Raw genomic sequence first — 26,967 nt, forward strand, 5'->3', positions numbered from 1 at the left:
AGAAGAAAAATACCAGGAGTACTGAATATAATACAAGGTTGAGCGGAGACTGCTCAACAATTTATTACAAGCACGCCAATAATACATAAAGGCGGATAGGGTGGCATAACTACTAACTCACGATGAAAGCGGTGGTGGATATATCACAGCGAAGTGGGTGATATGACTCCTGACAACTAACAGCTCTTCGAGCGTCGGAGTGAGGCTCGAGGATACTTATTGTGGGTGGCGGAAGTGTATATAATACAAGTGACCAATATCCAGGATCGCACGGGACTGACTGGGATTCCTCTAGGCGTCGGACTCACTATCAAACTCTTCATCCATGAGATCGCCTTCGTCAACATCTGGCCAAAACAAGAAGCCAGGTGAGTACTATGAAAGTACTCGCAAGACAGTTCGGACATAAGATATAACAAATGTAAACATGATGCATATGAACAGATTAACAAGCACACTCAGACATAGAGATAATAATGCATGGGGAATAAAAGAGAAGTCGGGCGGTAGTCCTCCCGAAATCCCAAAGTAATACTGAGGGCCAAACGAGTGTCTGAATGACTCCTCGAGAGGAAACAAAAGAAATAACAATGCCGCAGTCGGGCGTCAAGGCGACGCCACATAAAGGGCTTATAATAGAATGTAAATGACAGTGCGTGCCACAGTCGGACGTCTGAGCGACATCACAGAAAGGGCTTATATTGAAAGTAAATGACAGCATGCCACAGTCGGACGTCTGAGCGACATCACATAAAGGGCTTGTATAAACAATAAGGGTGCCACAGTCGGACGTCTGAGCGACATCACATAAAGGGCTTATATCAAAAGTAAATAACAGGAGTGCCACAGTCGGATGTCTGAGCGACATCACATAAAGGGCTTATATTTCATAATTTCATATCTCAGTAGCTCAAGAATTTAAATCATATCAAGAGAATAATCAGGTATGAGATAAACAACAGGGTTAGTCCATTCACAGGAATAACGTTCAACCAAGTTTACCGCTCAAGCTTATTCACCGGGGAAAATACCACGAGGACTGACATAGATATGGATATACTGGCCACGGTCCTTGACCATAGACACGATGACTCGGAAGGACTTGACTCTGCAGAGTTTGTACTTCAACCACAGCCAACGGATTTCAGTAGTCACGGGGACTAGTTCCGTTTACGGTGTTTTAGGAGAAACACATCTAACCAGTACACACCCATTCAACATTCCAAAGCCAGGAATCACCCTCGGCAACGTTCAAGAAAAACCTTGAGACGGGGAGGCTACAACCTCGCGTAGCATGGGATCAAATTTATATACGCGCGCTCTAAGGGGTGCCCCCCTCTCGGTCCCAACCGGAAACACCCATGCCCCCTGACCGGATGACTGGCTTTAATCCAGGGCCATGGAACCCTCATCCCGGCCCCTCTATTTGGTGTGTACACGGAAAGAGGTTAACAACTTACTAAACCGTATTCTTGGCAGAAAACATGTGGCAGCACGGAAGGAGGAAGAATGATAACGTGACTCCGTCCACGTTAACGTCGGAGTTTATCGGATGACGTAAGGCTGGCATGCTACAACAATACCACCTTACTGCCTTTCATGTCACCACATGACTAGGCCATCTCTCATCAGAGATCACAGTAACTTCGGAACACACGGATAGTTGCCTTACATGCAACGAGAAACTCACCGATGCTCATATGCCATGCACAACCATTCAAGCAAACATGCAAAACACCCGTCATATCAAAGGTTCAAACATGCTTGCCTGGTTCGGAGAAGTCGGAGTCTAGCTCGGCGAAGTTCGCGGCTCCGTCACCTCTTCCGGAACCTACGGTATAGCGAAAACGTACACTAACATGAAAATCATCGTGTGCATAAAAGTTGTTCCAAATTTTTTCCAAATAAATACTAGACAAAACTAGACAAAAATATAAGACTGTCAGAAAAAGAATCAATCAAAAATCATCTTTTATTAAAAAGTTATAAGGGTTTTAGTCCAGGGACTAATCTATGATGAAACAGAAAAGATCCAGGGACTTAACTGAGAAAACAGAAAACGGTTCGGAGTAAAAGACGTCAGCCCAAAGAGAAAACGTATTTGCCCGAAGGCGCCAACAGAAAACGGTTCGCGGGGGAAAAAGAATAGAGGCTGACTGGGGGGGTCCACATGTCAGGTTTGAAAACCTCGCCGGCGCCCGAAGACTGCGGTGGTCGCCGGCGTTGAACCACGGCGAGGCAGGGAGATCGGAGTGTACCAAGAGGTTCAGTGCGTTCCTCCGCGTCGGCGGGTGGTGGTCTTGACCGACGGAGAGCACCACGTCGACGGCGACACTTTCTCCGGCGGGCGGCGGCTCGGGCGATGGTGGAGAACTCCGGTGGGTGCTGCAAACTCCGAATTGAAGCGCGGGTGAGGAGAGTGGATGCATAAGGAAGCTACTGGCAAGAGCTGAGAGGTAGAGGTGCACGTACGGGAGCGAATCGAGCTGGGTCCCGTGGCGGGGCGAGGCGGCCGGAGTTGGGGAGGAAGGCTCCCTGGGGGCTCTTCCAGTGGCTTGGTGAGGTGTTGGTGGAGTGCAGAGGTGGTGTGGGTTCGAGTTCGAGCTCGGGGCCTTTATTTATAGGCGATCCGAGGGGGTGGCCGTGAACGGGAAATCTCCGGCGAGCGATTACGGCGAGACAGTGGTTGGGCAGGGGGTTTAGGTGGCCAGGCAGCATCAGTGAGAGTTACTGGTCCCGTTCCACTGCTAAACTTGGTCGGGCTTGGCGTAATAGCGCCGGTCCTCGACGGGGCGGCCGTACGGGCACGGTGGCGGCAGAGAGCGCGCTCCGCGCCCAGCAGTTCACGACGAGGGTGTCAGTGCCCACGGGCGAGTGGGTGGCCACGCGGCGGCCTCCGGTGGCTTGGGCGGCGCTGGGCGGCGCCGTCCACGCTGCGCCTCTCTCTGGCGGCCGCAAAGCCGCCGCTGTCGTCGCTCACGGGGCGGCGCACCTCCTCCTGCTCGTCGCCGACGTCCGCAAACCTCCAGGCGTCCGTGCGGCGCAGGGACAAGAAGGAGAGGACGGGGAGCAAGGCGCCACCGCGGCACTGGCGAGATCGACAACGGACACTGAAGAAAACGACAGTGGGTACTGAAACTGTTTCTCTGAATCTACTGAACATTGACAGCAACAGTGTCCAGCAGGTGTTCGACGAAATGATATGGCATGAAGAAAAAATATTCTGGGGCTGGGACTTGGTGAGGTGACCTCTCAATGCACCCAGAGGCTGCCTGATTTTTCTCGGATTTTTAGGAGAAGAATTCAAATGAATTTCATCAAATTTGGTAAATGAGGTCCAAACTTGCAGTAAGAATAATTTAAAATATTTGAACTGGAGACTAGTGGATCTTCATGGATCCTGGTTGAGGGCTCTAAGGACTAGCCAGGGCAATTGGTTTGGAGGCAAAACTCAAAGCAGAAAGGGTAGCTCCTTTGTAAACCTCCAAGGATCAAGATAGAAGGCAGAAATTGTTTTTGATGAGAAATAAGTGGAAAAGAAATTATGGGGAGGTTCAACTTGCTGGATTTGAAGTATATCATGATCCAAAGATGGGGAAAGGCCTATGGGAGTGGATTTCCACTTAGGTCATGGCAAGAGGAATTTTTGAAAGGGGAAAAAGATCACTCAAATACCATAGGGCCATTTAAAAGATTTTTCAAAAGAAATTTTCCCAAGTGAAAAGCATTTGGTTTTGAGTCCAAACAAAAAGGAAAACTTCCAAGACCAAAATCAAGTCTTGGGTGAATCCAAAACAAAAAACTTGTCATAAAAGAAAATATTTTGAGAGGGAGAGTTCTTTAGAAAAAAATCACCTCCCTCAAATCAAATAAAAGTTTGAAAAAGCCAAATAAAATTTTGGGTGTCACAACTGGATCCTCCTTGTCATCGTCGAGAGCGTCGTTGGGTGTGTCTACCATACACATGTCGTACCAAGAAGTGTCCGTCCCGCGTCTAGCGGGTAGTGCGTTCTGGCCTTGCTCCTCATCGTCGTCCATACCGTCGATGTCTTCGGAGCCGAGGTCAAGCGTGTTGGTTGGGTCTTCGACAGTGGCTATGAAGTGGGTGGCGGGTGGGAAGCAAAATTCCCTATCATCCGCCGCAAATTCGAACCGAACATAGTTCGGCGGCGAGTCGCCTGCCAGCGATAGGTTTTTTAGTGAGTTTAGTACATCGCCCATGGGCGAGTGTTGGAAGACGTTTGCGGCGCTGAACTTGAAGATCGATAACCGATCGAGTTCGGTATCCGTGGACTCGCAGGGTTCGGAACTCGTCGCCAGAGGCGAGTCCGGGGTTCCGTTGATGCAGATATCATATGAAGTAAAATCTGTGTGCGGCTCCAACGCCGCGGGATCAGCAGCCTCTGTGATGGGGCTGAGCTTCCCATCTTCGGATGACTTGATCTGCTTCAGATCTAAGGCCGGAGTTGTTGCAGGAACTATCTCCTGGATGGGGCCCGATGACAAGTTTAGGCCATGCTCATCGGGGCGAAGGGGAGCGGTGACCGCGGTCTCGAATCCGTCGAAGATCAAGTCTCCACGGATGTCCACAACGTAGTTCAAGCTTCCGAATCTGACCTGATGGCCAGGGGCGTAGCTATCGATCTGCTCCAGGTGGCCGAGTGAGTTGGCCCGTAGTGTGAAGCCGCCGAATACGAAGATCTGTCTGGGGAGGAAGGTTTCTCCTTGGACAATGTCATTACTGACGATCGAAGGGGCCATCGAGCCCTTTGCCGACGGCACAGTGGAACTCTCAATGAAAGCTCCAATGTCGGTGTCAAAACCGGTGGATCTCGGGTAGGGGGTCCCGAACTGTGCGTCTAGGGTCAATGGTAACAGGAGAAAGGGGACACGATGTTTACCCAGGTTCGGGCCCTCTCTATGGAGGTAATACCCTACTTCCTGCTTGATTGATCTTGATAAATATGAGTGTTACAAGAGTTGATCTACCACGAGATCGTAATGGCTAAACCCTAGAAGTCTAGCCTGTATGACTATGGTAATGTGTATCCCCTTTCTAGACTACGCTCTCCGGTTTATATAGACACCGGAGAGATCTAGGGTTACATGGGTCGGTTACCTAAGAAGGAATCTACACAGTCGGTTGCCAAGCTTGCCTTCCACGCCAAGTGGAGTCCAATCCGGACACGGGTATAGTCTTCGGCCTTCATGTCTTCACAGCCCTTCAGTCCGGCCCAATGGATAACAGGCCGGACGCCCGAGGACCCCCTAGTCCAGGACTCCCTTAGTTGTTGCCTTGGTTCTGGACTAGCAACTGCATCAAGGCATTCTGCTGATGGATCAACTGAGTGAGCTCCGGTGGGACGACAAATCCGGGGTCACGTCTCGGAGGCATCTGATAGGTTTAGAGGGGTGAGAACAGAATAGAGTAAGGTCTAAAGGGAAATCACTACCCATATGCACATGAAACAAAAACATTCATATCACACCACTCAATTCAAACAAGATCATACAATCCATCTAAGCTACCATTACAAAATACTCGGACTATTGCTATATACATGGGGGAATACTACTGATAATATGGTGGTCCACTAGAAATTTTGATCGGTGGAAGACTCCATAATGTCGGCTCCAGCTTCGTCTTCACAATCATCATCACTATCGGGTTCGGAGTCGGTGTCGTCGATACGACGTAGTCTTCAGAACGGATGTCCACCTCAGGTTCGGGATCTCCCATGAATATTCCTAGCTTCTTCTTCAGGTCTTCATTCTTCTCAAGTAGTATAGCAATTTTCTCTTCGTATCCATCGCGTGTAGACTTGAGTTCTTCTTCTAGCTCCATGTTCCTGGCCATCACCTTCTTCATGTCTAACATGCTGGCGCACATTTGGTTCTCCCGACGACGAATGTGCTGATTTAACTCCTTGATGTAGGTTGCAATGGACTTGTCCCTCCTGGTGCTAATCATCTCCCATTGCTCATCTCAGCGCCCGCATATCTGGTAGATGGTGTCTTTCATATCCCTGTTGTAGACTTCGCCAATGCATCCCATGGCGATGTGGGATGCGATGCTCTTTCCCAGACTACAGGTTGGTGCATCAAGGGAAAACTCTATGGGCTCAGTAACTGGCGTGAATGTCCTTCCTGGATCATGTACTCGAATCGTCCAACGCTCCTCTTCTGGTAGAGTGGCGGTGTAGGTCCCGGTGAAGCTTGGTATTCCGATGCTCAAGTACCTAGTGACTTCCTTCAAGTGTCGTCCAAACGGGGTGTCATCATCTGGTTGAGTGAACTTGTTCCTCGGGTCCGCCTTCTATAGAGTAGAAAATGGAGAAGAGTCAGAAATGAGTAGAGAAGAGTATCATGTGGCTTATCCTAGCGGTCGCATCCTACAGTCAGCGTGTGCTCTAATACCATCTTGTAGCGATCCGGCCTCAGACGATCAAATCTCTGTGCATAAGTGTCATCCCTGGATCGGTAATGCTGACACACACAGTACTCGAGGATTTATAATAGAGTGCAATCACACACTTATTACATCGAATATCTCAAAGAGAGTACTTATTACAATAATATGGCTGAAGGCCATCTAAATAAGATAACTGCGGAAGCTTCAAAGGTAAATGAGTCCATCAACTCCAACGGCATAGCTGAGTGCACGACAACATCCTAGCGCACCTTACTCTTCGTCTGAAAACTCTGCAACATCATATGTTGCAGCCGTGTAGGTCAGCACATGGAATATGCTGGCAAGATAACACTATAGAGCAATGAACAAATAACAGCTATCACTACATGCATATATGGCTGGTGGAGGCTCTATGGTTATCATTTTGCGTAAAGCCAGTTTTTCCCTACTGCAAAGGAATATATTTTATTTAACTACAAAGTTTGTTGAAAACATTGAGAATGGTAACCCCATCTCAATCCCAAAATAATAAATCATTAACCCAATCAAAATTAATTAAGTAAAGTGTTGAGATCAAATAAATAATTCAAGTACCAGATACTCAAGATGTCCATAACCGGGGACACGGCTAATCATGATTAGTTTGTACACTCTGCAGAGGTTTGCGCACTTTTCCCCACAAGACTTGATCTCCTCCGTGGTATTTCACGCACTACATGATGTTTGAGAAACGGATGACCGAGACATAGTCTTTCCGAAGAGGTCCCCATAACCAATAGATAGGCCGGTACACCTACAATCCCCTACATCTGCTAGCCCATCATGGAAAGGTTTCCCACAACTTACTCAACTATGCCAGAGCCCATAATGCCATGTGGCTGCACACGGAAGTTTCTAGCATGAACAATCTTATGATCCCTTTGAGCCTGGGTGGCGAACCATAGGATGATCACATGGGTTCCCCGGGATCTCCTTGGACAACATTGGATTCCCCAGGTGCCCACAAACAATCCACCCAGATGTCTATTAAAGTAGCCACCTTAAGTAATCCCTTAATTCATAATAACGCTCACATCTGTCATGAATCACTCAAACCAAACCATGTCTACGAGCATAGCATAGCATAGCAAAGTAAGCATAACGTAGTAACTCCCAAGGTTTGGATAAAGGACAATAGGTTCTACCTCATAAACTACTTCCCAATACCCACATGTTAATCAGATCCTACTCATTCAATGTTTGAGGATTGAAACTAATGCATAAAAACTGGGTAATAAAGTGGTATGATCAAAGTGTTACTTGCCTTGCTGACAATCTGGAAACCCTAGTGATTCGTAGTAGCAAGCCTCGCACTCCGGAAACTCTTTCGTGATCAAACAATAGCATACATAAGCACTCAAGCATAAGATCCAAAGATAAAACTCCAAATAAAAGATCTAAACAGAAAGTACAAGTGAAGAGCTTCGATTTGAAAAAGAATCAATCGAATCGGAGCTACGAAACTCAAACTGCGATCAAAGCAAGTTCGAATTCAAATCTGCTTGAAACAAAATTTTAAATTATCAAAACTATATTCAAGTTGATTATCTGGATAGAGGATAACAAGACGAAGATTTTGGAGTTAGTTTCACTGGATTTGGATAAACGAGCAAAAAGTAACGAGGGTTTAAAGATCAGGGACTAATCTGTAAGAAAAGTATTCGTGAAAAGGTCCCTGGCCGAAAATAAACAAAAAAAGGAAAATCTACGGAACGAACGTTCGCTAACAGAACTAAACGAACGAATTCGTTTGTTAACAGATCTAAACGGGTGAACGTTCATTAATTAACAAACCCGAAATTAAAAACCGAGCTAAACGGAATAAACCGAATAAATCGAGAAAACCTAAAAAAACCGGGTTGCGTTCGGCGGTTATACCGGTTCTTGAAAAAACCCGGCGGTGACGGCGGCGGGTTCCAGCGAGGCGGGGCGGCGGCTCGCGGCGCGGGGTGGCGGCACGGCTCGGCTTGGGGAGGCGGGCTGCCGCGGCGGCGGGTTGAGGAGAGAGGGGGGCGGCTCCGACTTTTAAAGGGGGGCGAGGCCGACTTGGGCAGGGGGTCGGGCGGCGGCAGCTCGGACTCCTTGCCGAAGTCCGGCTTGGGCACGGCGGCGTGCGGGGAAGGCGGCGGCACGAGCGAGCCGGCTGGGCATTCGGCCCAGTTCGGTCCGAAAAGATTTAAAAAAAATTGCCCGAACGGAGAAAATCCAAATAAAATATAATGAAAATTCTAAAAATCCCAGAAACAATTTTCACCGTCCAAACCTAATATTTAGGACAAGATGAACATTTTTCTGGGCTAAGATGCAATTTTTCCTAATTTACTCGAATAAAATTCAAATAAAAATGCAAATAAAATGTATTTTTATTTAAAATTAAATTTCCAAAATTTCCTCTGTTTTGAAGAAGTCATATTATCTTCTCTCATTATTTTATTTTGAAATATTTGGAAAAATATTTTCAAATAAACATTCACTTTGATCCAACTACCAATTTTGAAAATTCAAAAATGGAATTTTTATGAAACCTCCGACTCTCTCAAATGGTCCTTGAGTTGATGGTCCTTGAGTTGCTTAAGGTTTCTAGGATTAAAATGATCAAATAGAAACGACTAAAAATGCAAAGAGCATGAATGCATATGATGACCTAGTGATAACATCCAAATTGAAAATTGGGATTACAAACACCTTTCCACTTCTTGTTTTGCTTAACTAGCGTGCTTAAGCCTGCACACTGAAGTTATCGTTTGTAGATTATGTTGTCTACCATGGATATATTTGGTTGATGTTTAGCCTGTTGTGACATGCCTTTATATGTACTCATGCAGGACAATATTGAGAACAGTGTTGTTTTCCATCAAGGTTATTTTCATCGCATTGCTTATATGTACTCACTGTTCAGGATATCGGTAGCTGGTACCATATAGCCTGGGGCTGATAAGGGATTAATCGTCGAATCAGACATTTCACTGAATATATCTGTAACCCATTTATCAGTAGGTTAACTAGGGCCATATTTAATATATCTGAGGCTACGTAGCAACATACATTGTACTGAATGACTAAATATGCAATCCCAGGCTACATAGCAACAAGGAAGAGTGTTACCTTAATGCTTTGATGATGTCTAGATATACATGTAATAAAATCTTATATAATGGGATGGAGGGAGTGTTGTACTACATCATTTTTCAATTGTTGTTTAGCTTCTAATATTAACTTGGTGCTTTTAGGTACAAATATCATTGCCAAAGTTCCACACTTCGACCCTTTCTGGGGCAATGAGATATTCATGAACCAGCATCAAGTGAGGAAACTGATAAAGATTGTTATTAAAATGGGTCCAAAGACGTCAATCGAACTATTTGTTTACACTTTATGCAAGACAACGGTGAACTGCAGGATGGTAAGTAAGAACCCTGTAGCCTTATTTTTACTGCGCATAATGAGTTGTGTTAGATGACAATGTCTAAATCTTTTTTCCTTTGTAGTGGATCCTGAAGCAGTTTACTCAAGATTACCTCTCAAACTACATGATTGGCGGCTGGCCATCCCAAGGGGTTGGACTAGAGTCCTGCATGCCTTCTGCATCCAGGAGAGCACAATAGGGCCATTCTGCTTCACCTTGTTCAGCAACCGGAATGTCTGTCGCCTCTTTCTTTACCATCTGTAATACTAGAAGTATAGAACTCTAGTTCATCATTATTTATTTGGTGCTTATGTAATTTAACATATGTACATGTGAATCGAATAATGCATTGGTTGTTTGAACCTGATGGGTATGAATAAAGCTAAAGCCTACTTTCAAGTTTAAATTAGGTACAATTTTAAATAACATCAATTAAATTAGGGCAAAATTAGGGTGTGCAGGTCATTACGGCGCACACGGTTAATAAAGCACAGCGTGCACGATATACATCATAATCCAACACGGTTCACGGAGAGGAAACATGTGTAACAATGCACACAGCTGCCATTTGCAAAGCGTGTGTGATGTCAGACACTATCGCATACGGTGCGGGAAAACTAAATGTGTGTGATTGTCTACCTATCGTACACGATTTATAATCATGAACTGTTTGTGATGTGCCAAGCATCGTAAAACTCCCGTGCCTGGAATCTGCCTGGAAAACTCACGTGCCTGGAATCTTCCTGAAAAACTCATGTGCCTGGAATCTGCCTGGATTTAGGTAAAACCACAAAACTCCGACTGCGATGGCAATGCGAGCACAAACGAGTAGCAAGGATGAAGCGTTTGGGATATTCGAGATATCGAAAACGGTTATATAGGGACAACTGTATGCATCAAGGCTCCCTATCCCCGACGATTTCTGGGTCGTGTGGGAAGGACCCCCCTATCGCCGTCACTCACTAGGTGACGGTTCCAAATGCCGTTGCGGAAAGGGGTTAAAAACCGTTTGTATAGCACTGACGCGTACTAGTGTATGCTATGTACCAGACCTATTGTGTACCTTGCCCTGAGTTTGGCAAGGGGGTACGATAGTGATCCAGGAGTGGATCACTGGACAACGGTCAAAGTTATCCTTAGTTACCTAAGAGGACTAAGGAAATATTTCTCGGATATGGAGGTGATAAAGAGTTCGTCGTAAAGAGTTACGTTGATGCAAGCTTTTACACCGATCAAGATCACTCTGGGTCTCAATCGAGATACATATTGAAAGTAGGAGCAATTAGCTACGGTAGCTCCATGCAGAGCATTGTAGACATATAAAATTTGCAAAATACATACGGCTCTGAATGTGGCAGGCCCGTTGACTAAACTTCTCTCACAAGCAAAACATGATCACGCCTTAGTACTCTTTGAGTGTTAATCACATAGCAATGTGAACTAGATTATTGACTCTAGTAAACCCTTTGGGTGTAAGTCGCATGGCGATGTGAACTAATCACATAAAGATGTGAACTATTGGTATTAAACCACATGATGATGTGAACTAGATTATTGACTCTAGTGCAAGTGGGAGACTGAAGGAAATATGATCCCAGAGGCAATAATAAAGTTGTTATTTATATTTCCTTATATCATGATAAATGTTTATTATTGATGCTAGAATTGTATTAACCAGAAACTTGATACATGTGTGGATACATAGACAAAACACAGTGTCCCTAGTAAGCCTCTACTAGACTAGCTCGTTAATCAAAGATGGTTAGGTTTCCTAACCATAGACATGTGTTGTCATTTGATGAATGGGATCACATCATTAGGAGAATGATGTGATGGACAAGACCCATCCGTTAGCTTAGCATAATGATCGTTAAGTTTTATTGCTATTGATTTCTTCATGTCATATACATATTCCTTTGACTATGAGATTATGCAACTCCCGGATACCGGAGGAATACCTTGTGTGCTATCAAACGTCACAACGTAACTGGGTGATTATAAAGATGCTCTACAGGTATCTCCCAAGGTGTTTGTTGGGTTGGCATAGATCGAGATTAGGATTTGTCACTCCGAGTATCGAAGAGGTATCTCTGGGCCCTCTCGGTAATGCACATCATAATAAGCCTTGCAAGCAATGTGACTAATGAGTTAGTTGCGGGATGATGTATTACGGAACGAGTAAAGAGACTTGCCGGTAACGAGATTGAACTAGGTATGAACATACCGACGATCGAATCTCGGGCAAGTAACATACCGATGACAAAGGGAATAACGTATGTTGTCATTGCGGTACGACTGATAAAGATCTTCGTAGAATATGTAGGAACCAATATGAGCATCCAGGTTCCGCTGTTGGTTATTGACTGGAGAGGTGTCTCGGTCATGTCTACATAGTTCTCGAACCCGTAGGGTCCGCACGCTTAACGTTCGATGACGATTTTGTATTATATGAGTTATGTGATTTGGTAACCGAATGTTGTTCGGAGTCCCGGATGAGATTACGGACATGACGAGGAGTCTCAAAATGGTCGAGAGGTAAAGATTCATATATAGGAAGATAGTATTCGGACACTGGAAGTGTTTCGAGGGTACCGGGTACATATCGGGTCACCGGAAGGGGTTCCGGGCATCCCCCCGGCAACTACATGGGCCTAATGGGCCAAGAAGGGGACAGACCAGCCCCTAGGGGGCTGGTGCGCCCCATGTAGGCCAAAATAAGGGGGAAGGAAAGAGGGGAAGAGAGAAAGGAAGGGGAGGGATTCGGCCTCCCCCTTCCTTCTCTCCTCCCTCCTCTTTCCTTCCCCCTCCGATGAATATGGAAGGGGGGAGGCCGACTTGGAGGAGGCGCCCAAGTAGTATCCCTCCTACTTGGGGCGCCCCTTGCTGCTCCCCTCCCTCTCCCACCTATATATATATATATATATATATATATATATATATATATATATATATATATATATATATATATATGGGGAGGGCACCGCTAGAGCACACAACATTGATTCCTAGCCGTGTGCGGCGTCCCCCTCCACAGTTTACGCCTCCGGTCATATTGTTGTAGTGCTTAGGCGAAGCCCTGCGTGGATCACTTCACCATCACCATCACCACGCCGTCGTGCTGACGAAACTCTCCCTCAACACTTTGCTGGATCAAGAGTTTGAGGGACGTCAAACGCTTCCGCTTTCGGTCTACGAGGGTACATGGACACAATCTTCCCCTCTCATTGCTATGCATCTCCTAGATATATCTTGCGTGAGTGTAGGAAAATTTTGAAATTGCATGCTACGTTTCCCATCATTCTAGTGTGTCGGTCCGCCATCCACAGGCGATATTGTGTTGCAAGCCAAGTGAATATCTTGCACTTCAGAGGAGCGTAGCTTCTCCAGATAGTAGCGGCGTAAGTGCATGTCGGCAGTCCTCACAGAGGCGGTCGTAAGTGGATTTGGCCGAGTATGTCGTCGACGTCGCACATGGCCAGCCATTGCCTCTGTCCATAGAGATACGCAGGCCTCTGCATAGTTAGGATGCACACAACCACATACCAAAAGTCTAACAAAAAGGAAACAAAATAAAACCGACAAATCAGCAATAATAGAGTCCTATAGACCAACACTAATGCCTATGTCGAAAGTGGTGGTGGATCGATCCGGAGGTTATGCTGCCACCCATGTTAGGAAAAAACCTTCATAGTCACCTGATCCAACCGCCTACATAATGCCTTGAACATCGGTTCATACTCTACTCATTGCAGCGTAGACCACATACAAAGCAACTGCATGCACCGGAAAATAAACTGCGGAGGAGAAGCATTTTTATCATTAAAAACCAAATTATTTCTACACAGTCAAAGCGACCAAATTAAGGCATATGCTCCCACCCTTACTTGCATTTTGAACCTATTTGGAATACCATCCAACCAATTACCAAAAATATTGGCAACACTTAGGCTAGTCCTAGTGGGAATAAGTTAGGTAGTAACATAACACACCCCAAGACAATTTGCTTATGTGGCAAGGAGTTAATAAGGAGAGAGATGCTTGTGGTAAAATAATATATTACTGTAACATAACACACCCCGAGGTAAAATGACTCGACATCTCAATTAAAGAAGGCTTCTATATTATCATCCATATGTTACTACCCATTATGGACATAGTAACATAAACTAGTAACATATGCATCTTACTGGTCTAAATTACTTCCCACTATGACCGGCCTTATGGGCAATGATACGTGTCTGATACGTCTCCAACGTATCTATAATTCATGAAGTATTCATGCTATTATATTATCCTTCTAGGATGTTTTATATGCATTTATATGCTATTTTATATGATTTTTGGGACTAACCTATTAACTTAGAGCCCAGTGCCAGCTTCTGTTTTTTCCTTGTTTTTGAGTTTTACAGAAAAGGAATACCAAAGGGAGTCCAATTGACGTGCCAATTTTTGATGATTTTTTCTGGACCAAAAGAAGCCCCCGGAGTAAAAGAGTTGGGCCAGGAAAGTCCCGGGCTGCCCACGAGGGTGGGGGGCGCGCCCACCCCCGCTGGGCGTGGGCCCCTGCCTCGTGGACAACCTGGAGACCCCCCTGATGTGAGACCTACGCCAAAAAATCCTATAAATACTAAAACCTCCAGAAAACAGAATAGATCGGGAGTTCCGCCGCTGCAAGCCTCTATAGCCACCAAAAACCAATCGAGACCCTGTTCCGGCACCCTGCCGGAGGGGGGATCCCTCACCGGTGGCCATCTGCATCATCCCGGCGATCTCCATGACGAGGAGGGAGTAGTTCACCCTCGGGGCTGAGGGTATGTACCAGTAGCTATGTGTTTGATATCTCTCTCTCGTGTTCTTGAGGTGATACAATCTTGATGTATCGCGAGCTTTGCTATTATAGTTGGATCTTATGATGTTTCTCCCCCTCTACTCTCTTGTAATGGATTGAGTTTTCCCTTTGAAGTTATCTTATCGGATTGAGTCTTTAAGGATTTGAGAACACTTGATGTATGTCTTGCATGTGCTTATCTGTGGTGACAATGGGATATCACGTGATTCACTTGATGTATGTTTTGGTGATCAACTTGCGGGTTCCGTGACCTCGTGAACTTATGCATAGGGGTTGTCACACGTTTTCGTCTTGACTCTCCGGTAGAAACTTTGGGGCACTCTTTGAAGTACTTTGTGTTGGTTGAATAGATGAATGTGAGATTGTGTGATGCATATCGTATAATCATACCCACGGATACTTGAGGTGACATTGGAGTATCTAGGTGACATTAGGGTTTTGGTTGATTTGTGTCTTAAGGTGTTATTCTAGTACGAACTCTAGGATAGATCGAACGGAAAGAATAGCTTCGTGTTATTTTACTACGGACTCTTGAATAGATTGATCAGAAACAATAACTTTGAGGTGGTTTCGTACCCTACAATAATCTCTTCGTTTGTTCTCCGCTATTAGTGACTTTGGAGTGACTCTTTGTTGCATGTTGAGGGATAGTTATATGATCCAATTATGTTATTATTGTTGAGAGAACTTGCACTAGTGAAAGTATGAACCCTAGGCCTTGTTTCCTAGCATTGCAATACCTTTGTGCTCACTTTTATCATTAGTTACCTTGCTGTTTTTATATTTTCATATTACAAATACCCATACCTACCATCCATATTGCACTTGTATCACCATCTCTTCGCCGAACTAGTGCACCTATACAATTTACCATTGTTTGGGTGTGTTGGGGACACAAGAGACTCTTTGTTATTTGGTTGCAGGGTTGTTTGAGAGAGCCATCTTCATCCTACGCCTCCCACGGATTGATAAACCTTAGGTCATCCACTTGAGGGAAATTTGCTACTATCCTACAAACCTCTGCACTTGGAGGCCCAACAACGTCTACAAGAAGAAGGTTGCGTAGTAGACATCAAGATCTTTTCTGGCGCCGTTGCCGGGAAGGTGAGTTCTTGAAGGTATATCTTTAGATCTGGCAATCGAATCTTTTAGTTTCTTGTTTTATCACTAGTTTAGTCTATAAAACAAAACTACAAAAAATGGAATTAAGGGTGCCTCATACGCGTCATCTTTTTAATATCTTTCGTGAGTATGATGGAAAGGAAAATTGTGCCAAAGTGTTAGAAGAAGAATGCATTAAAATGTTTGGCACTAAATCTTTGAATGATGAGCATGATTGCAATGTTGTTAGTATGAACTCCTTGAATATCAATAGTACTAATGATGATTGCACTAGTTATGATGAAAATGTCTCCTATAAACATGTCAATTTTTGTGGAGTGCATTGGGTTTGCAAGTACACACCAAATAGGGAAGATAGATATTGCAAGAGGCATAAGCATTTAGAAACTAAATTATTGCAAGAAAGGCTAGATGTTTGTGCTAAAAATTTAAATTTTCTTGGCTGTACTTGTGAACTTTGCAATGAACGGGGTCATTTAACTATCCGATGCAAATTGTTTCATGATCTAATCGTGTCCAAAAATTGTGATGACTTGATTTCCCTTGCACATTATAATGAACTTAGTTTGCTTATGGTACGAAGAAATGAAACGTATAACTAAGCATCTTCCAGAATTTGCCCGTTATAAACTTCTTGATTTTGATCTAGAGAAAATTTATATGTATTGTGCGGTGAATTGCATTGAAAACCTTATATTGCCAATTACATAAAGACAGGAAAACAAATAGAAGATGAAGAGAATACTAATGAAAGGGAAGAGACTTCCCAATATCCTCCTATTATTTCTTATGATGAATCAGGTAACGAGGATGAGCCTTCTATTCAACCAATCTCATTAATAAGGAGCTCCAAAAAGAGGATTGAACCCACACATGATGTGGTGAAGAAGAAGAAAAGAAAAAGGAAGAGAGGTAAAAATATATCTCTCCCAAATAATGTTGCTCCTATTATTGTTGTGCCTCATGAAAATGAATCAAAAATAATTGTGGAAAATGATGCACTTGATGATGATCTCGTTATGCCTATTGCTTGTTGTGATGATTATGATTGGGAAGATAATGATACTTCTTATGATCTTGAAAATCTTTTTGGCACTTGCTTGGAAGAATATGATAATTGCTATACTATTGGTGCTATCCATACTATTAATGATGAGAGTGATTATGCTTATGATATGAAAAGGCCCAAGCTTGGGAATGCTATGTTTGAAGAAGATGATGTTTTTGAGAATATATTTGCTGCAATTAATGTTTGTCCCAAGCTTGGGGATGCTACGTTTAATGAAGATGATATTTTTAGTCTCCCAAGTTTTGATATGCAAATTTATTATGATGATAGCATGCCTCCTACTTATGATGATTATATTGATGAAAGTGGGTTTGGAAGAGTGTCAACTTTAGGAAGTAATGATCCCACTATTTTGGAGGATGTTGAATCTTATTATGATAATTATGAAAGTGGATTTGGAGAGGTCATGACTTTATTTAGTGATGAGTACACTATCTTGGAAGAGGTTTCAATCGATTATGATGAGAACAAAGTTGCTACTTATGATGATTATTGTGATGAAACTTATGCTATAAAAAGTAGTGATGATTATATTTATAAAACTTGTCATGAGTATGATTACCCTTTTTCTGAACATTACTCTTTTAATGTGGAAACAATTTATACTATTCAAGTCTCTTATGATACTCCCACTATTCTGAATGAGAAGAATTTTGCTTATGTGGAGAGTAGTATAATTTCTATGCAAGTAGATCATGAAAAGAATGCTTTAGGTGCTGGTTATATTGTTGAATTCATTCATGATGCTACTGAAAATTATTATGAGGGAGGAATATATGCTTGTAGGAATTGCAATAATATCAAGTTTCCTCTCTATGTGCTTAAAGTTTTGAAGTTATGCTTGTTTTGCCCCCTATGCTAGTTGATTATTGTTCCCATAAGTTGTTTTCTCACAAAATCTCTATGCATAGGAAGTGGGTTAGACTTAAATATGCTAGTCATATTCTTCGTGATGCTCTTTTTATGTTTTAATTCTTATCTTTTATGCGAGCATCATTGAAATCACCATGCCTAGCTAGGGGCGTTAAACGTTAGCGCTTGTTGGGAGGCAACCCAATTTTATTTTTGTTCCTTGCTTTTTCTTCCTATTTAGTAATAAATAATTCATCTAGCCTCTGGTTAGATGTGGTTTTATGTTTTAATTACTGTTTGTGCCAAGTAAGACCTATAGGATCTTCTTGGATGATAGTTATTTGATCTTGCTGAAAATTCCAGAAACTTTCTGTTCACGAAAACAATTGTTTAAAATCACCAGAACGTGATAAAATACTTATTCAAATTGCAGCAGATCAATAATCCAATTATTTAGGTCGTCCTATTTTGGTAGATTTTTCTGAGTTCCAGAAGTTTTCGTTAGTTATAGATTACTACAGACTGTTCTGTTTTTGACAGATTCTGTTTTTCGTGTGTTGTTTGCTTATTTTGATGAATCTATGGCTAGTAAAATAGTTTATAAACCATAGAGAAGTTGGAATACAGCAGATTTAACACCAATACAAATAAATAATGAGTTCATTACAGTACCTTGAAGTGGTGTTTTGTTTTCTTTCGCTAACGGAGCTTACGAGTTTTTTGTTAAGTTTTGTGTTGTGAAGTTTTCAAGTTTTGAGTAAAGATTCGATGGACTATGGAATAAGGAGTGGCAAGAGCCTAAGCTTGGGAATTCCCAAGGCACCCCAAGGTAATATTCAAGGACAAACAAGAGCCTAAGCTTGGGGATGCCCCGGATGGCATCCTCTCTTTCGTCTTCGTTCATCGGTAACTTTACTTGGAGCTAGTTTGTCATTTACTCGTGTGCTTTGCTTATTTTACTACGGACTCTTGAATAGATTGATCAGAAACAATAACTTTGAGGTGGTTTCGTACCCTACAATAATCTCTTCGTTTGTTCTCTGCTATTAGTGACTTTGGAGTGACTCTTTGTTGCATGTTGAGGGATAGTTATATGATCCAATTATGTTATTATTGTTGAGAGAACTTGCACTAGTGAAAGTATGAACCCTAGGCCTTGTTTCCTAGCATTGCAATACCGTTTGTGCTCACTTTTATCATTAGTTACCTTGCTGTTTTTATATTTTCAGATTACAAATACCCATATCTACCATCCATATTGCACTTGTATCACCATCTCTTCGCCGAACTAGTGCACCTATACAATTTTCACTGTATTGGGTGTGTTGGGGACACAAGAGACTCTTTGTTATTTGGTTTCAGGGTTGTTTGAGAGAGCCATGTTCATCCTACGCCTCCCACGGATTGATAAACCTTAGGTCATCCACTTGAGGGAAATTTGCTACTGTCCTACAAACCTCTGCACTTGGAGGCCCAACAACGTCTACAAGAAGAAGGTTGCGTAGTAGACATCAGTCTCCATCGTATCTACTTTTCCCAACACCTTTGCTCTTATTTTGGACTCTAATTTGCATGATTTGAATAAAACTAACCCGGCCTGACGTTGTTTTCAGCAAAACTACAATGGTGTTAATTTTGCGCAGAAATAGAACTTCTCGGAATCGGACGAAACTTTGCGGAGATTTTTTATTGAATAAATAAATAATATTGGAATGAAGATCCACCGGAGGGGGTCACCAGTCGCTCACAAGGCAACAGGGCGCACCCTAATGCCTTCTGGGGCCCACGTGGCTCCGTCAGACCTAATTCCAAGCCTATAAATTATGTCTTCCCGAGAAAAAAATAAAAGAAGTTTCCTCGCATTTCACGATACGGAGCCGCCGCCACCTCCAATTCTTCATCGGGAAGGCTGTTCTGGAGTCCGTTCGGGGCTCCTGGGAGGGGGATTCGTCGTCGTCGTCATCATCAACCCTCCTTCATAAAAAATTCTATGATTCTCACTACCGGGAGTGAGTAATTCCTTCTTAGGCATGTTGGACGGTGATGGAGTTGGATGAGATTTATCATGTAACCGAGTCAATTTGTTAGGGCTTGGTCCCTAGTATCCACTGTTTTCTGAGATTGATGTTGCTATGATTTTGCTATGCTTAATGCTTGTCTCTAGGGCCCGAATGTCATGATTTCAGATATGAACCCTTTATGTTATCATCAATATATTTGAGTTCTTGATCCTATCTTGTATGCACTGTTATTGTTCTAATCCGTAGACCCCGATGAGAACAATTGGGATACTCTCCGGTGATGACTGTAATTTGAGGGGTTCATGTATTCATCATGTGTTAATGCTTTGTTCTGGTTCTCTATTAAATGGAGGCCTTAATATCCCTTAGATTTCCTTATGGACGCCGCTGCCACGAGAGGGTAGGAAAAAAGATGTCATGCAAGTTCTTATTATAAGCACATATGACTGTATACGGAATACATGCCTCCATTGAATTGATGAATTGGAGCTATTGTATATTGTTGTAGGTTGTGACTCTTACATGATGAATGTCATCCACACAAATATCCATCGTTGATCCAATGCCTACGCTTTTCACATATTGATCTTTGGTAAGTTACTGCTGTTGTTGCCACAGTTACAATCACTACAAACTGTTACTATTACTGTCATTGTTACTATTGCTACTGTTACCGCTACTACCAAACTATCATACTATTGTGCTACTAAATACTTCGCTGCAGAAATATTATTCTCCAAGTGCGGTTGAATTGACAACTCATCTGCTAAGGCTCATAAATATTCTTTGGCTCCCTTTGTCTCAAATCAATAAATTTGGGTGAAATACTACCCTCGAAGACTGTCGTGATCCCCTATACTTGTGGGTTATCAGGCGGATACAAATTTGACGCAATTTGGATCACTATCCACGTATAGTGTGCAAACTTGCATTGGAATAAGAAGTGTTTAATTGTCTTGTCATGAGTACTAAAATAACATTTCTTACTCCCTGGCCAGTTGCGCTTTGCAAGGTTGTCTTTGGTTAGCATAACTCTTCTATGAAGATACCACATTAAGATTTTAACTTTTAGTGGAGTCTTCGACCTCCAATTTTTTTTGTTATTGTTATTCACCGGTACCTCAGTGCGTTAGCACACGGTACATAGAGTCTACTTGGAAAGACCCCAATATAGTAAGGTGCCAATGAAACACATTCCGACCTTGGGTTAGAATAATCAAATCCAGTTGGGATAAAAGATTATGCCATGACGTAAGTCGAGGGCCAACCAAATCCCTCCTGAACAAAATATTCGACAGGGATGAATTGAGCACCTACGCAATAGTATTATTTTTATAGCAAGCAATGTTGGACATGGCTGGATATATATTGTTCTCGGAGACTGGCATTGCCTAACCAGATGTCTTCCCATAAAAGAATTTCCGACCTGTCCTTTGTCATGAAAGACCCAAAGCGAAAGAGTTGTTTCGTTGTTGCCATTAGGTCAGCCCAAAAATGCGAGTCACCAGGTTTTCAATATGCTTGAGACACGCCTTTTGGCCTAGATACTTGTTGCATATCATGGTTTACCAAACACCATCTTTAATAAGAAGTTTGAACAAACACTTACTGAGTAGGACCTCATTCTTAACCTGCAAGTCATGAATTCCAAGGCCACCTTGGTCTTTCGGCCTACAAACCACGCTCCATTTGGCCAGCCTGTATCTGTCCGGGGACCGGTCTGCAGCCAATCATATGGGAGCCGGCCATCCAACCTTGTCATGTAAAACTTCCGCCTCTTTTTTTAAGCTCAAAATAATCACATATCAAATCATAGATGATTGAAAATGTTCAAACGCTACGGTAGTTCTAATTTAAATATGGGATAATTAATTTGGTGCCCTTAGTTGTGTCTCACTCGGCAGGTTTACCCCTAGTTTCCAAAAACACTTGTTCTTTCTCAAACTACTTTGCTCCTCTTATGCTTTTGCCCTTTGACCGTTTGACCATCACTTTAAAAACTTCATAAAAGATTCATAGTAACTCAGAAAAATTCAAATAAGATATCAAATTGTTCAGAAAAGCATCACTTATATGTGCATGTCATTTGCATTCATGAAAAAAGTGTTGGCCGGTCTCATCTCAGTTTTAGCTCATATGATCTTAGCATGAACTGTAAAATCTAAAAAATTCTAAAAAAGTTAAGAAAATGATGACAAATTTTGACCAATGTTTTGAGTGCTTGCCAAGTTTCATAAGGGAATGAGCAGAATGGTTCGCAGACAGCTCGATCCGGACCCTAGTAAGCGGTTTGAGGGTCCGTTTTGACAATGCCCTAACTTGGTAATTTTGTCCAACCGCCTGCTGTTGACTAGTAAACGTGGCAGTACAGTCAAGAATCCAAATGGCACAAGTTTCACAGAGTGACTAGACTACTCATGCAAAGCAATCTCCAACTTTCCATCAAACAGATGGGCGACACGCACTGTTTCAGTTGCCTTTTCTCTAGTAAATTTATAACAATAAAAAAAGGTACAGTTTCACGCCTGGTCGATCCATACGTACTACGTACTTCCCTGAGTTCCCTCGACTGACTTGGCCTTGGCAAATCCGGGCGCTTGGTTTGAGTTTTAACTCGCCGTGGGGTGTAAAAAAAGTACTACTACAAGTCAGTTTAGAGGGCGTGCGCGTATCTCTAGGTCGTCAATTTAACCAACCTAATACAAGTCATATATTACAAAAAATATACCAACATAAACTTCGGAGTTTCTACTTTTAAAAGATATAATTTTTGTGTTATATAATTTATATTAGAGTAATAAAATTGACAACCTAGGTATACGTACAGGACTTGTAAACTAAAATGGAGGTAGTATATCAAAAGATGATGAGAATCAATTGCTAAGTACTTTCTCTATTTGAAAATTCTTATCTTAGATTTGTCTAGATACGAATGTATCTAACACTAAAACGTAACTAAATATATTCGTATCTAAACAAATCTAAAACAAGAATTTTGAGACGAAGGGAGTACTACTATCAGCTCCATTGCCAAGTTAACCCAAACCAGAAACCAGCAAGCCACATAGTCCCTACCATACGAAGTGGACGCCAGTACGTACTAAATTACGGTTTTTACAAGTACAAGGTATGTACGGCAAATGCCTAGCGTAGCATAGGAGTACATATTTACCATTTCCAGTCCCAAAAGGGACTACCAGTACATATTAGGCCACGAACCTTTTGATTGTTTAACTAGCCAGTCATGACTAGACTAACCTAGAATAGCACTTTACGACCTGTAGCACGATCTTGCGGTTAACCCCAGACATGGATTATTCCTGTCGTAAGTTCCCTGCATTTACCCTTAAATAAAGTAATGGTACTACGCACCAGGTCCATGCGCTCTGGCCCATGTCTGTTCCCGTGACGTGCGCGAGAGCGAGACGTGACAGTGCCCGAAAATCATGGACAGCGATCCCATGCCGATGAGATGCGATGCCGATGCAAGCCAGGACTCGGACCAAGCAGCAAGCGCGCGCGGTGCGACATGATGTGTGCAGCCCCGGACCGATGGACCGACCGGGTCGGATCGTACGCGCATGCGTCACGGGCCAGGCCAGAGCCAGACCAGACCGAACCTTCCCTTCAGCGCAATGTCAGCGGCGGGCGGGCGCGTGCTGACCTCCCACCTTGACACCGACCGCGCCGAGCCCGTCCGTCCCGCCCAGGAGAAAAATAATGGGCGCCCCATCCATCCATATCGCGCCTCCCGAGTTCCGATGCGACGCGCCACAAAGGAAAGCATGGATATACATAGAAATTTATATGTGCGCGACTAGACTAGCCAGTACGATCGAGGAGTAAGCTGGTTCAATCTTACAGTACTATATGGCGATGATGATGCGGCGATGATTGGTGGCGTCACTAGGGAGCTTCTCTTCTAGGGGCGTCGTATGCGGTGAAAGTTGTGGCCGGTTTCTTGCGACCCGGAGCATCGATCGACGGACACGAGAGAGGCTTTTTTATCCGTGGCAAGGCGAGCGCGAGGCGAGGTGAGCCGGAAGTTTCTTGGAACCCGACGTACGGGCGGCACTTGAGTTTTTTGATTGACACGTTCACCTCTGCTTAGCACTTGGGTTGGACATGGTCACCTTGCTCTCGCGGCTTTGCATGCGCAAGTGTGTCAAAATCAAGCACACGCCTCCCCGAATTCCGATAGAAAAGAAAAATGGGACGGCACGCGCCTAACTAAACGTGACCACTATGCATGCTACTCCACATGCTAGTTAAGCGCCTTAATCTCCCTCAAAAAAAAGTTAAGCGCCTTAATCCATTGCCCATGTGCTTCAACAGACCAGGCCGATGGACATAGGTTAATATAAGATCGAGTAATCAAATAGTGCTAGCACTTCTCATTTTTTGCGGGAGGTCGAGTAATCAAATGCGTGGCGTGGTGATTGGCTTGCTACATGGAGAAGGAGAATCTAATCTAATCATCCGTCCGGTCCGGTTGCTCGCTTGCATCCACACGCCTGTTAATTACTCCCTCCGTCTTATAATATAGGAACGATTTTTATACTAGTGTAGTGTCAAAAAAAACTCTTATATTATGGGAGAGGGAGTAGCTAGCTGGGTGCATTTTTCTTTCTTCGCCTCGCTCCATGTCCATGATGGGCTTAACGGCCGGGTCCGTGCATGACACTGGCTGCCGCCCATGCAAAGCATATGCGAGCCCCATGACCGATCGACCTGGTCCATCGCGCGCACGTACACACGGCACCGCCCGGCCCAGCTTCGGTTCGTCGCCTTCATCCAGCGCGTCACACCGAGAACTTGCGCGGTACATCATGCGCTTCTCGTTGCCGGACCCCCTGCCTAGCTTTTTAGCTCCATCGGACCAAGCAACAGCTGTACGAATTGATCAAACAAGTGACTACATACGGATCAAACACATACTCCCTCCGTTCCTAAGTATTTATTCTCAGCAGTGTGTGTGATATACAGTCTCTCTCACTACAGGTTCTTTAAGTCGACGAGTGATTGGCTACTCGGACTAGAGGCGGACTTGGGCGCGAGAACTAGGGCGACTTTACCAAATCAATCTCCAAGGGGGATTCGGATTTGACAGAGCCATGTCCAGGTCACATCGATCGCACTAACTCAAGCTCGCACAGTGATCGGACTGCATGGTTGGTACTTGGTAGGCAGAACCCAACAGTGGCAAGCAAGCAAATTGGGAGGGAATCCAAATCTAGCTCATCATCTATGACATAGCAGTGGCGGATAAGATAATGTACATGTAATGATCCATCTCATGGACACAGAAAATGAAGAGGGGCAAGGCGGCGCCAGCCAGCCTGCAACTACGGAGACCGACGACTAGCTCGGCATGAACATCTTGCGCATGGATGCGGTGACATTAGTGCGTGGCTTGGTTTTGTTTCTCATGTCAGGCTGGGGCACAGGCCGGCGCCCGGCGGCTTGACGTTGACGTGGTCGGCGGCGGCCGCCCACATCTCCGCCTGCGCGTTGGGGAAGTAGCAGGCGGAGAGCTCCTGCAGGGACGATTGCGCCCTGCTGTCTTGCGCTTGCAGCAGCGACGCCCCGAACCCGCCGAACAGGTCCGCCTGGGAGAAGTCCCCGCCCCCGACGAGCTCGGGCAAGAACATGTCCTCGAAGGCCATGTTGATGGCCCAGCTGTTGGCGGCGGCCGGCGTCGGCATGGCCGAGAATTCGGCGAGCGGCGCCGCGGTGTTGACGTTGTAGTGACCGAGTGGCGCGGCCTGGTGGGATGGGGAGTACATGGCGCCGAAGCTGCCCGCGTCGCCGCTCGCGGTGGTGACGGCGGACGAGGCGGACGCGGGCGACGGCTGCATGTATGATGCGCATTGGCTCTGCGGGGCGGGCGGTGGCGTGGCGATCGTCGCGCCGCCGGCATGTCCCCGGCCGGCGGTGCCATGGTGGTGGTAGTGCTGCTGCTGGTGGTGGTGCATGGCCATGGCCTTCTTCTTGAGCTTGGTGTTCCAGTAGTTCTTGACGTCGTTGTCCGTCCTGCCGGGAAGCTTGGACGCGATGATAGACCACCTGCAGGTTGGGCACGCACACAGAGAGAGACGATCAGTCAATTACGTGACATACTGCAGGAGTGGCAGCTACAAACAAATCTGACGGGACGCTTGGGAATCCGCATGCGATTCAGTGCATATGCGCTCAGCTAAATCGTTTTACCTGCTTCCGATGGAGTTGTAGAGGGAGCAGATGACCATGTCCTCCTGCTCGGTGTAGCCGCCGTGCTTGATGTCCGGCCGGAGATAGTTGAGCCACCTCAGCCGGCAGCTCTTGCCGCACCGGTTAAGCCCTGCGCGCGCACGTCAAAGCTTTAGCAACCATGGAAAATTAGGAAGCTCCTCGAACTGCAAAAGGACGACGCCGGCCTGCAGCGATCGATCCCTATCTAGTCCGTCCCCGGCACCGGCAGGCTAGGCTAGCTCCGGGCAGGTCGATTACTGCAGCACGCGCCGCGGCCACACGTACGTACCTGCTTTCTGCGGGAGCGCGATCCAGTTACCGACGGCGCCGTGGCTCCGGACGTAGCTCCGCAGCAGCTCGTCCTCCTCCGGCGACCACGGCCCCCTCTTCACGCTCGCCTTGTCGCAGCACGGCGCGCGCCCCATGTCTGCTGCTCCCTCTCGCTCTACCACCACCACGCCGCCGAATTCCCCGCCGAAATCCGCCCAAACAAACACACGCCCTCTGTTGCGGCGTGGCGCGGAAGCCTCTCGTCGCTGCTTCGGCACGATAGGGCGTATGATGGATGATCGGATCGGACCTTCCTGCGCGCAGCGGGCGGCGAGCTGGGTGTGCGGGTGGTGCTGTGCGATGCGGACTCGCGGTGTTGCAGCGCAGCAGATGGAAGGCAGCCAAGGCTATGGAGGGGGCGCGCGTTTTATACTGGGCGTCTGAGCAATCAGGGGGGTTGGGTGGGTGGGGGGTGGAGCCGCGTACGTACCTACGTGGTACGACCATTATCGCGACGACGCCGTCTCTGTCTCTCCCCCCTCGACCGTAGCATTGTCCCTCTCCGTGGCCGTATTCCAAAAAATGAAATAAATTTGGTTTCGCGCGCGTATTATCGGGTTGCTGCTGTTGACTGCCATCTAATTTCGGGGGTCGCTTCTCTTCTACTTCTGGGCGTCAGTGGTCATACTATAATTC

At 45.0% G+C, this 26,967-nt stretch overlaps 1 protein-coding gene across 1 annotated transcript; it reads right to left on the reverse strand.

Annotated features, from left to right (window-relative positions):
- Positions 1 to 24,985: 24,985 nt before the first annotated feature.
- Positions 24,986 to 26,657, reverse strand: LOC123074683 (transcription factor MYB4). The gene is made up of 3 exons (XM_044497460.1): positions 26,291 to 26,657; positions 25,981 to 26,110; positions 24,986 to 25,836 (listed from the first exon to the last, which is right to left on the reverse strand). Exons 1-3 carry the CDS (start codon positions 26,424 to 26,426, stop codon positions 25,197 to 25,199), a joined length of 906 nt encoding a protein of 301 aa, XP_044353395.1. The 5' UTR covers positions 26,427 to 26,657; the 3' UTR covers positions 24,986 to 25,196.
- Between the last annotated feature and the right edge of the window lie 310 nt (positions 26,658 to 26,967).

This window comes from Triticum aestivum, chromosome 3D, assembly GCF_018294505.1.
Source record: "Triticum aestivum cultivar Chinese Spring chromosome 3D, IWGSC CS RefSeq v2.1, whole genome shotgun sequence".
NCBI classification, from domain to species: domain Eukaryota; kingdom Viridiplantae; phylum Streptophyta; class Magnoliopsida; order Poales; family Poaceae; genus Triticum; species Triticum aestivum.